Source organism: Prionailurus viverrinus, chromosome A1 (genome assembly GCF_022837055.1).
Source record: "Prionailurus viverrinus isolate Anna chromosome A1, UM_Priviv_1.0, whole genome shotgun sequence".
Classification (NCBI taxonomy): Eukaryota; Metazoa; Chordata; class Mammalia; order Carnivora; family Felidae; genus Prionailurus; species Prionailurus viverrinus.
The window spans coordinates 70,215,919-70,228,700 of record NC_062561.1 but is presented as its reverse complement, the minus strand read 5'-3'; the positions used below and the strand labels follow the sequence as shown (position 1 = coordinate 70,228,700).

The window sequence follows — 12,782 nt, the reverse complement described above, 5'->3', positions numbered from 1 at the left end:
CCCCCCTCCACTGTGCTTCTTGCCACCTCACCCCAGGTGAGCAAACTGAACAACCTACACTTGACTGCCCGGCTCATGCCCAGAGCCTCTGCACGTGACACGCCCCTTAGGAGCCCTGCCCGGCCTCAGCAACCCCCTCAACACCCACGCGCCTCCCCCAGTTAGGGACTCCTCTATCTTCTGTACTTCTGCCGTATGTGTCCATCTCAGCCCTTGTCACGTGGTGTCCCCTGCTGGGCTTAGTGACTACTTTTATTTTGAAATACAGATTCATAGGAGCTTACACAGGAATGTACAGGGAGGTCCTGCACCTAGCCTCCCCCAGGGCTAACATCTCGTGTAACTATAGCACAATATCAACACCAGGAAATTGACACTGGTATGATCCGGAGTTTACTCGGACTCTACCAGTTAAATGTGCCCCCGTGCATGTGTGTACACGTGCAGCTCCAGGCCGTGTTACTATATGCGCTGTTCCCAAGTTGACCTTAAGAGTGCACATCGGTCATGCTCCTGCATCCTCGGGGCCTGATACACACATAGGCACTCAGTAAATGCCTGCTGCCTGCATGCCTTAATGAGCAAATGAATGGTGCCTGGTTGGCTCAGTTGGCAGCATGTAACCCTTGATCTTGGGGTTGTGAGCTGGAGCCCCGCGTTGGGAGTAGAGGTCACTTCAAATAAAACAAAACAAAACAAAAGAAAACAAAACAAGAAAAAACAACCATGCATGCACCCAGCCAAGGCAGGAGTCTTGCAAGAACCTTGAGTGCCTGGAGAGGTGAGTTCATGGTCACTGGAGCACAGAGAAGCATGCGAAGGACACGGGGCAGGGCCTGGAAAGATCATCCAGGGCTAGAACACGAAGGCCTTTGTCAGGTTTGGGTTTGGACTGTATTCTCCCAGCCAGAGAGACACAGGAGGGTCGTGAGCCTCGGCAGTCTGGCGGTACCATCCGTGCTGACTGGGAGGACGGCTCGCCGGGAGGCAGGGCAACACCAGGAAGCTGGTCGGGTCCTCCAGCAGACAGCCAGCTGAGAGCCAGAAGGAGTAAGGTGGGAGAAGATGAAGGAGGAGAGGGGGCAGGAGGTGGGCACCTGAGGAGACAGACGGGTCGAGTGAAGGTCCCAGCCTGGGTGAAAGATGGATCTTTGGGAGGGTTTTGAAGTGCCTTTGTGCATCTGAGCAGATGTCTGCAGTTGGAAGTTTGCGGCATAAGCAAGATACCCTAATTTGGGTATCTGACTTTCAGGCAGGGATTGGAGCCCCTGGCCCAGCTCCCTCGGTCATGGTCATGAGTGGAGGGTCTGGGAACCGCCCCAGTCTGGCTGAGCCCCTGCCAATGCAGGTAAAAACACAGGGGTCTGTGGGGGTGGGGGACAGGAAGGACACTGCAAGCTGTAGATCACTGTAAGCATTTTGGACAAGAGTGCTATCCTGGGCTTCTACATCTCTCGAACCTTCTGCTGGCTCTCCTTCATACTTCATAAAAATTCTTTAAAACCAGCTATAACCACCACAAGAAAAAGCAACCCAAACAAATGCTAAAAACGGCAGCCAGTGGCTCTCTGAGCCTCTCCACCTATTTTTATTTTGCTTGCACGGAGCTCCATGCTATAAATATGCTCATGGCATCCGCACAGGAACTCAAATGCCAGCACAGCCGACGAAGCTGACTAACCACAAAAATGCCAACTCACCAGACTGAGGAGAAAGAGCTGCTCTGAGCGAAAATCAGGTATGTTCTAGGAGGTCTCAGGCACTAGGTGAACAGAGAGGAGGGTTGGTACCACTGCCTGTCAGCTCTCCGTGGACGAGGCACAAAGGACAGCTGGTGATGCTGGGGACTGTCCCCAAGGGGGCAAGGAATGGGCTGGCAGGTCTCCAACTGCCGTCTCTGGAGGCCCATGGTGGAGTCCAAGCCTCCTTGAAGGGAGTCTGTGAAGGCAGAAGCCCTCCCTGGGCAGGATTATACAGCTGTCCCTTGAACAACCCTGGGGTGAGGGGCACTGACTCCCCCACGTAATTAAAAATCAGCATTTAGGGGCGCCTAGGTGGCTCAGTCGGTTGAACGTCTAACTTTGGCTCAGGTCATGGTCTCACGGTTTGTGGGTTCGAGCCCCGCGTCAGGCTCTATGCTGACAGCTCAGAGCCCAGAGCCTGCTTTGGATTCTGTGTATGTCTCTCTCTGCCCTTCCCCCACTCGTGCTCTGTCTCAAAAATAAATATAAATGTGAAAAAAATATATTTTTTTTAAAAATCGGCATGTAACTTTTAACTCTCCCAAAGCTGAACTATTAATAATAGCCTAATGTTGACTAGAAACCTTATGGTTAACATTGATTAACATATAGTGGTATATGTAATATCACAGGGAAGACAAAATACATTCATGGTATCCTGTATTTATGGGAAACGTTCTACATGTAAGTGGACCCACGCAGTTCAAACCCATGTCATTCCAGAGTCAGCTGCCATCTCAGATGAAGGGAATACTGAGAGAAAAGAGGGAAAAGCCAACTGGGCCAAAAAAACAGGCGGACATAGGAAAATAACTGCAAAGTCCAACAGTAACAAAAACATGTTACAAAAGAGAGAAAAAAAAGAGTATCTTTAACAAGCGTTAAAGAGTCTGATAAGGCTGCCCGCTGTGTGATTCCAACTATAGGACATTCTGGAAAAGACAAAACTATGCAGACAGGAAAGGGTCGGGGGTTGCCAGGGGGTGGGGGAGGGGAGGGATGAACAGGCAGAGCCTGGAGGAATTTTAGGCCAGTGACCCTGTCCTGTGTCATCCTGTCATGGCAGGTACATGACATTCTGCATTTGGCAGAACCCCACAGAATGTACCACTCCAAGAGTGACCCCTAACGGGAACTATGGATTTAGATAATAGTAATGCTCATCAGTTGTAGCAAAGATCCCACACCCATGCAAGATGTTAGTACCAGGGCACTGTGTGTGTGTGTGTGTGTGTGTGTGTGTGTGTGTGTGTGTGTGCGCGCGCGCGCACTCAAGTATGCACATAGACGTCTCTGTGGGCTTTCTGCTCAGTTTTTCTGTAAACCTAAAACTGCTTTAGAAAAGAAAATACACTAATAAAAAATACTATGGAAAGCACAAGGAGGTCTGTTACTGTTACATCTGAGTTTTGTGTATCAGCCTTACTTAAAGCATTAAAAACACCGTGGCTGTAGAACATCTTAGATAATTCTTTGCATTTATTGCATGGGATTCTGCAATCCGGATAGCTTTCATGGCCTCTCTCTTGTCTTGCCCAGAGGGCAGTGTTGCTTTTTGAAGACTGTAAAAAAGTGTGCTCAAGGCCTGTTAAAGAGTATCTTGATCTTTGTTAAGAGAAACAGGAAAGCTCTGGAGTGGCTTTAGATCTTGTCTTGTCTGTGTACCACCCCCCCGCCCCACCATCCCCTTGTCCTGGCTCATGAGATAGATCATTCTAAGGGGGAAAAATAAAGCCTTAAACAACTTAGTAAGATTCTTGGGAATTAATTCAAACTCCAACAGTAACTTTTATTGTACAAGCATCTTATACATTGTGGGTGCTCAGCTAATCCTGGAGGGAGGGATGGGGCGGTGGATGGATGGTTGGTTGGATGGGGGGAAATGGTGGCAGGAGCAACCTTCCTTCTTTAGGGGTTGCTCTGAGTTATTAGTAAAGGTATTAGGCTTTGTTGGGCCAGTTGAAATGTAGGAAGATCACTTTAAAATGTAAATAGAGAGGTATTTGTCTTCAAAAGGTAAACTGTGAATTAAAATATTCTATATTAAAGGCATTAAGATGAAAATGTAACAATGAAAATTTCACTGCTAAGAGATGGGGCAGATTTCAAAAATGAGGTAGAATATTGGTTCAATATGTCTGGTGGTATACTCTTGTATCATTGCAGATATTGCTGGCTGGTTAGAAATGTCTTTGCCTGGTACAGTGACTTCAAGTCATAGGATTGATTAGAATTCCTACCTGGCTCTAAACCCAATGTTTTCGTCACACTTACAAGAAGCCAAAACGACTGATGAAAAGTGCAATGTTCAGTCGACCAAACCACGTTTTGTCTATGTCGTTTTTTAAAATGAGTGCTGAATGATTTATTCAGATAATACCTATTGTTTTGATTACAGCACAGAGCTTTTAAGGAGGAAAAGTACTACAAGTACTTCTCCCAAAGGGGCTGCATTTTCCTTCCAAACTCGATTGTCTGCAAGGACAGAGGAATTCACCCTGCGTTTACCTGTATTTAGTCAAATCAGGCCATGTGTGGTTATGCACTGGGATTGAAGCCCAGGCCTCCGGGAGGCCCAGCCTGGTTCTCCCTAGGGAACTCGTTCCACCGGAATCCCAAAGCAGCTCACCTTCATTCCCTGAATGTTCTTCAGTAGGACATCTCCGATTCTTTGGTAATCCCCTCTGATGTGGGCATTTGAGCGGCCTTCCCTGAAAGCAAAGGCAAAGGGGTTGGAAACAAAAGCATGAACAGTGGAAACATAACCGGAAAACGTCTGGCCTCAGATCACAAAACAGCAAGCTTTATGCCTTCCTTTCCAATCCCCTATTATTTGTACCTCTCCCTTCTCCGGGCGTCACACAATGTTAGCGCCGGAAGGAGACTATGAAATCACCCCATTCTTCTGCAAAGAATTCCCTTTGTACTTCGAAAGAGACAGGGAAGAACCATTGTGCTATCATTTTAATTTGGTCTCATTTCAAAGTTTTTCCCCATTCACGCTTGGGTGATTTGGGCGTCATTACAAGAGCTTGGAAATCACTAACAGACAAGGTTTCTGGTCCCAAGAGCCCTTAGCTTAAAGCAGACAAAGAGCTGTGTGGACAGCCCTAGGGAAAAGAAAAACATAACTGAGGAGGTACAGGAGCCCCACGTGTGGAGGTGGGAACAGGGGCAGAAGTGGGCAGGATGGGTGTCCCAGGTACAGGGAGGGGCAGGGAAGGGAGGTTCCAGACTCCCCCCAGCCAGAGATGCTGGGTGAAAGATGACAAAGATGTGGGCCCTTTCAGCAGAGTTTTGGGCATACTGTATTCTTATTTCTTATGGCTCTGGGCTGTAGCCAATGTTGATAAGCTAAGAGCTTAAGCAGCAGAGAGGAAAGGAATATCAATAACGGTAGGTGGTTATTAAGCACGGTCCACTGTGCTGAGCACATTATAAGCACTAGTTCATTTACCCCTCGTGACGGCCTTATGAGGCAGGTACCATCATCAGCACCATTAAACAGCTGAAGAAACCGAGGCACAAAGAAACCACGCGGCTTGCCTAATGTCAGCTATCGTGAGACCGTGGGCCTGAACTTGAGCCCAGGGGGTCCAGCCCACACCCCTCCAACCATGGCACCGGTGTGTATCTGTGAATTTACCCACTGATGGCTAATATCTTCGAACGAACTGTTCAGGAGAGCTAGAAGCTAACTTAAATGAGAGGGATGCATGAAAAAGAAAAAAGGTAAAAATCCGGGCATGGGGCTTCCAAGTCAGAAGAGAGAGCCCCAGCTCGGGGCTTCCAGCAGGAGGCAGTGAAATGATACATTCCCCTGGTTCTAACTCAGCAGACACGTAGATTACATCACCAGGGAGACCGAGCACCCAGACCCACGGGGTAGTTAAAGCTGCTCCGGAATAAAGGGACAGACAACATACTTATGCTCCCAGCCTGGGTCGGTGTCGGCTTCTGGGCGCTTTCTTTATTGTATTCCTTTCCCCTCCCCCCCGCACAGAATTCCCCAATCCTTCTGCTTCCTCTCAGCTGCCCAAACAAAGGGTGTTGGCAGATTGCCTTAATCACTGCTCCTCTTCCAATTGAGTCTGGATTCTGTCCTCCACTCCCTGAAGTGCTTCTGTGAAGGAATACCACCAACCTCCTAATTGCCTAAACCCTGCCCCTAGGCAGCTTCTCTGGGCCTGGGGGCCTCAAACTCCAGGCACTTGGCCTCCAGCTTTGGGAGGCCTCTGGAGGTCAGTTCTCAGTCCTCGTGGCCACCTCCCCCTCTTCAGGCTACTCCTGAGAGGTCTGTGTTCTTTGGGAATGCATCTGTGCTTATGTGCTCTCTTCACTTCCTACTTCTTCCTGTATAATCCCTGGATTCCCCACGGGTTCTATGCATGATGCCAGATCTGTACCCAAATGCCCCTTGTCCAAATGACCCAGGGACTGTATTTCTTACACCCACCAGAGGGTTCTACATGAATGACCCTGCAAGTATCTCAAACTCAAGAGGTTCCAGAGTTAATTATCTTACTGCCCAAACTCAATCCCCTTCCTATGTTAACCCCCTTGATGATGTAACTGTTCTGCCCCCTGCTCAAGCCGGGAACCTCAGGTATCCTCCCTTGTCTGTCTCTCCTATCCCCCACCCAGTGGATCAAATTCCTCCCAAAATGGGGTCACCGGAGAATGTTTAAGTGACAGACTTAAACCCAGGCTCTGCTTTAGAGACGGTGCTCAGTCTATTGCTAATCACCGCATATTATTCTGCCCTGTCAACCGCAGGGTGGAGGCGTCTCCGGGATTTTAGCAAATGGTTATTAATCCAATCTCTATTGAGAAGTTTATTGTTTGGCCATTCTGTTGATCCTGATGTGTGCCTACTTTTAGTTGAGAGTTTACTGGTTGCTCTCTTCCTTATACACTTGGAGAAGGGAGCTCTGGCCTCAAACGGAAGCTTTCTGCTTTACAGAACCCCTCCTTCAAGCCTGCACCTTCACCATCACGTGATGCCCTGGAAGGAGCTGGAAAGCTCCCCTTCCCTTTCCCCACTGCTCACCCCCCGCCCCCCGCTCCAACACCTGAACAAAAAAAGCTACTGAGCCAGAATGTCCTGATTTTGACTAAATGCCACACATTAATAAGAGAAGGCAAGGCACAACTGAAACTCAATTTGTGGGTATGTAGATATGACCTGAAACTTATGTAAGTGACCCCAAAACTTTCAAATGGGCATACCATTTGACAAATGCAGCTAAGGAAGGTCTTTAGTTAGTTCAAAGGACATAATTTAGATATTTTAGCCAGAGTCCTCCGGATTGGATGGGCAAGGGGAGAATTGGGGGGGCTTTATTAATAACAAGCAATTTCCTCATTCTCGCAGATAATGCCCAAGGGAAAATGAAGTGCTGGGAAGCAACATGGGGGGTGGGGTGGAGCATGTAGTGTAAGTCAGATTTTATTGACTGCACGTCCTTCTTCTGCCCACTGTTAAAAGAAAATGTACTGATGTTAAAGCCCCAAACTCAAGGGGACATTTTCCCGCATCAGCTGGCTAGCAGAGTCCTGTTTCTCTGTCTTTGGCATCTTTACTTTCATTTTAGAAATAGCCCTGGGTTCCCATTATCAGTGCCCTGTGCCCCGGGGAAGACAGTGATGTGGATAAATTCAAACAGGGCCAGCTCTAGGTGGTGTGGGGACAGCAGGCTGGGGCCCCAGAAGTCAATGCATCTGGTCCAGGCAGCGCTGCCCGCCTCCCGAGATCTCCCCACCCAGTAGCACACATGGCCAGTCCCAACCCCTGTGTAGTTCCAGAACATGGTGCCAGTCCATGGGAATAGGGCAAACCAAAACTGCTGCTTCCTATAGAAATACTGTCATGTTTTTACTTCCTTTGCATGTTAATGCCACCAAATCCACAAGTTCAAAGCATTTGCTTTGTTATTCAGAACTAAAAGGTCATTTTATTATTAAGAACATGAAAAAAGTAATTATAATTCTTCCAGAACATCCTCTGGATGTTAACCTCAGAAGAAAAGGGTCCTTGTTTAGAAGACAGGGCCACATAGTTGTTGTCCGTGTAATTACCGCACGGCAACAAAGCTGAAAATCCTTTTGACAATTTCACTTTGGAAGCCCATGTACTCAGAAGCTTCCCAGAAGCTAAATTCTGCCCCGTGGACCATGATTAATACACTCCCTGGAGCAATGACACGTTAGCTCAGCGCTGGGCCCAACACACCCCCACACCCCCCACCATGAATCTCCCAAGTCTTCCTGCCCCTCAGTAGACACTTCACTAACTCCGCAGCAGACAGACCATGAAGAGGAGGAAAAGGCTAGAAGGGCCAGTTCTCTGTGGGAGAGACCAATAAGGAGGCTGTCTCCAAGGGGTACAAGGAGCCCTTGCACCTGAGGGCTTTGACTCTGTCAGGAAATACAACACTGGCAGTAGGTGCAGGTGGGCAAGGCCAATGGGAGAGATCACCACTCTGCTCCCCTCCTTCCCACCCCCAATCCCGGGTCAACATGAAATCTTCATGGAACCCTAGGACAGTCTACAGCGTGTCCACGGTCTCATGCATTGGTGATACAACCCCCAGCTATCCCACATGGTACTATGCACCCCAGGATGCCATCTCCCAACCGTGAGTTTTCTGGGGAGCGGGACATCAGGCCTGGCTTCAGTCGAGTGTCTGAGATTCTTTACCATGGAAAGCAGGTAGTGACTGACCCACTGGGCATTTCGAGTAGCCTAGTATAAACGCAAGCATGTTCACCAAACACTCAGCCCTTCCCTTCTCCTCCCGACAAATGAAGCATCATCTCATTAGACTGAAACATAAAGCCAACTGCCGATTGGAGCTGGGGCGGGGAGGCGGATCTCCCACCTCACTCTGTGTCTGGGCGCTCCCTGACCCCGCAAGATGGACTGAACTTTTGTGAGCCTCATTCCCAGGCCTCATTTGCAAATCAGACATCACATCTTTGCTCTTACTAGTCCCTGTGGTTTCTAGGATCTTAAATGAAAATGGTCTGTGATCACATGTATTTGTGTATACGTGTAAGTAGAAAGATAATGTATAAATAAGCAAAAGAATAAAGACACGTCTTCCATGAATGTGTGGGTGAGGGAGGGTGGCTGGGTTCAATGCAAACAATTTAGCCAGAGTAATACATTGTATTTATATTTATATCATATACCTAATATTTAGATATTTATCTTTTTATCTATTCATTATGTTTATATATTATATATACTATACACATCTAACATATATATTAGCCACAGGTAATCTATGTTGATTTCAATATTCTTTGATGGATTCCAATATCCTTTGAGATCCCTGGAGAAGAAAATCCAATTCATTTGAATTTTAATTCACATCCCCAGAAAGACGTTCGGGCCGGAGGCATCCTCACTAGGCATGTGGCGCTTGAGTGTTTCCCTTTGGTAGCTACAGATAAGGGATTCACTTTCTGAGCGGTACCTTCAGCTGGCAGATGCCTCCCCTTCTTGGCGACATCATGCCCGTCAGTTACAATGCTAGGATGCTTACATCAGCTTTTCTTCTGGGTTTAAGGCCAGGTCCCGTTTAATAAGAGGAGCACAAGTCACAGCCCCACTCACGGGCAGGCTTGATAGCACCCAGATGAGACCTGAAGTGGTCACCTGGGTTCAGTCCTGTTCATGAGCCACACATGAAAATGCAGGGGAACAGAAAAGCATTTAAAACTCATCAGCGGCCTGGAGAATGTTCGCTCTCAAGTGCTTTCCAGCAGAAACCCGCCTGCGGTTCAGGTGATTGGAAAAACTGTTTTCCTTTTTCTAGGAAAGCAGCTTGGTCTCAAAGCACAGGGGTCTGTCCAGTCAGGAACAAGGCAGATAATTCAGGGAAAACTAGCTCCCACATGTGACTGAGAACATGTCATGCTACTCATGGGTTAACAGGAAACAGTCACCAACATCATTGTCCCTGGAACCCTGGGTGGACAGTGGAAAGCCAGCTGGGGCAGAATATAATGAATTCAGTGTCCTTGTAGTGTCTTTCTTGGCTTTGAATCAAACATAAAATTTTAAACTTAAATTTATATAAATAAGTATGTAAGTGACCCCCCCCCCCATGGTATACAGGTATACCCCATAAATTCTGTTCCATTGTTTATGCTAATTTTTCAAAACTTTCCTCCATTGCCTATGCTTCCAGGCTGTTTTCTAGGTAGACCACACTACCTTGTCTCCAATGAGTTTCACTGCTGTTTACCTTGACAGCAATGGTTTTAAACACTTTTTGCATGGTCTTATTTTTTTAAACCAATGAAAATCGTCAAACTAAAGCTGTGACACACAAGAAGTAGCCTGATTTTGCTGAAGGGTTGGGGGGCGGCGCTCAGAGAACCACCCCGAGTCTTGCCTTTTGACAACGATCTCGAAGATTCTGAATTCCAGGGAAGTGGATGGAGAGGAATGTCAGGTGCTGTGACACTCACGCATGACTGGAAAGGAAGGCTGCATTCTCCTATCTTCCACTCCAGAGTCCTTTCCCCTTTAGAGCCTCTAAAACTGTGCCACCCAGTATAGTATCCACATATGGCTGCTTACATCTTAACTCCGCTTAAAATGAACTTTTAAAATTCAATTCCTCACCCATACGAGCCCTATGTGAAGTGCTCACCAGCCACATGCGGCCAGTGGCTATTACTGAACAACGCAGACACAGAGTATTTCCATCACTCCCGAAAGTGCTACTTGACAGCATCGTTCTAGATAGAAAGAGAACACGTTTACAGCTACCTCCCTGCCCCCAGGTTCATGGGCTCCAGGGAAAGCAAGAAATGGGGTGTAGTCCTACCTGGTTTTATACCAACCAACTTTCAGAGCTCATTTTCCGTGGGAGGTGGGGTGGAAGATGGGCATAAGGCAACAAGGTTGTTTTGTCAAATGAGACAACTTAACAGACAGTGTTTTGTAAGATGTTGTAGAAATGCAAGGTGTTTTTTTTTATTATTTAATTAAAAAAATTTTTTTAATGTTTATTTATTTCTGAGACAGAGAGACACAGAGCATGAGAGGGGGAGGGGCAGAGAGAGAGGGAGACACAGAACCCGAAGCAGGGCTCCAGGCCACGAGCTGTCAGCAGAGAGCCCGACGCAGGGCTTGAACCCACAAACCGTGAGATCATGACCTGAGCCGAAGTCGGTCGCTCAACCAACTGAGCCACCCAGGTGCCCCACAAGGTGCTTTCTCATAGCGATGTGGCCAGTCTTAAAGCTATCATTTTTAACACCTCTAGAATACGGACAGGGATTTCTGTTCTGAGAAAAGGGTCAGAGGCCCCCTGATCTCTTGGCTTGGCCTAAGTAGGAAAGAGAGCAGGTGCTCTTAAGTACCCTCCCCCCCCCAACAAGGATACCCCTTTCAAATCTTATCTGGCTGGTCTGGCTGCCTCCTTGACACAGAACAGAGTGAAGGATGAAACCAGAATACAAGCTCTAGGAGAGTGATAACTGTGTCGTGTTTTGTTCACTGAGCATTGAGGAGAATGACTGATTTATAATAGGGACACAATAAACATTTGTCCAAGTCTGTGGACGCGGGGATTCACACACACACAGCTCAAGGTTCTGAAGTGGAGAGATGGCCCTGCCACCAGAGCCCCAAATGTGTGACTGGGGAGGAAAACAGTGTGTCACATCTTTACCCCATTACGGGTGCGTGTGTGTGTGTGTGTGTGTGTGTGTGTGTGTGTGTGTGTGGCCAGGAACAGCCTGAACAGCATGAACAGCACAGGGGGGCAGGCAGGGGCTATTTCAGATCATGCCTGGGGCTGGGGTTTCCCGGGGGCCAGAAGTTGTTCTCAGGTTAGTTACAAGTGAACAGCAACGAACCAGCTTCTTTGGAGTTCTTCCCCTCTAAACGTTACGCCTCAAGCCTCTGGTGCTAAAGGCATAGTGACAGCAGACCAGCTGGTTTCAAAATCCAGTCGTGCCCTTAACCAGCTGTGTGACATCTGCCAAGCAACTCACCCTCTCTGTGCCTCATTTCCTCACCTGTGAGGTAAGGAGATAACAACAGTATCTACCTAATGATGTGATTGTAAATATTAAAAGACATGATACACGAGCAGCATTTAACAGTGCCTGGAACACAGGGAATGTTCAGTTCACGTTAGCCAAAATTCTCACCAACAAAATCGGCAAGCAACCTCTATTCTTTTTTTTCAATCAAAGAGATAAAATAAAGTCCTCCTGACGGTAACATACAGAAGGAGCCTCGTCTCAGATTGTAATGGTCTTAGCATCTCTGTTGACCTACACCAGAGCAAAAGAGTACCACAGATGATGCTCTCTGCTCTAGGGTCCCATAGCCGTGTACCCACCTTGTGTCCGATTCAGCCAGAGCCAAAAACACCACCGCTCAAGATTTCCCAGACACCACGGGGAGTAGTGAAATACGGGTCCTCAAAAGTTCCTAGCACGTCACATATATGTGTTAATGAGCAAGCAAATAGAAAAGCTTCCCTAAGACCCAAACAGGAAAGGAGGCAGTTAGCAGTTTACGATTGTTGAAGAGAACAATGCCCGACAGCCCATGTGGTTTGAGAAAAGGTAGCCTGTGGAGGAAGGTCTACTCTCCTTCCTCCTCTTGTTCCCTCAGTAAATAGCACATTTGGTGTGAAACTAAGGCCCCTGCGAAATTCCACAGGGAGGGGGCAGAAGGCCCTGTCAGCAAATCCAAGGACAAGGTTAAGAGGCGGTTGAGTAAGATATGGAGGGCAGGACCTGGAGGCCATGCTGCCTGGGTTCAAGTCCAGCGTTAACTCTCCCACCTGGGCAGGCTGTCAATCCACCCTATTGACCGAGGCTGAATCCCCTCATCCGAACCTGCCTCTTTGCGCCGTGCGGACGGAACAAAGTGTGTAAGGGCTTGGAAGGAGCCTTGCTGTTGTTTCTGTTGCAATCCCTTGGGAGCGGACAGAGAGGCTCCGAGGATATGCTGCGACACAGCTAAATTCCACAGGAGTCACCTCGGATATTACCATCTCAGTG

General features: G+C 47.8%; 1 protein-coding gene across 4 annotated transcripts in view; it reads right to left on the bottom strand.

The window, feature by feature from the left end:
- FARP1 (FERM, ARH/RhoGEF and pleckstrin domain protein 1) overlaps window positions 1-12,782 on the bottom strand; it is a 293,252-nt gene that overhangs the window by 18,620 nt on the left and 261,850 nt on the right. For all 4 annotated transcript variants that reach the window (XM_047851626.1, XM_047851615.1, XM_047851633.1 and 1 more), the window contains exon 17: window positions 4,372-4,453. In XM_047851626.1, coding sequence (XP_047707582.1) covers window positions 4,372-4,453 — 82 coding nt within the window. The remainder of the gene's footprint in view (window positions 1-4,371; window positions 4,454-12,782) is intronic.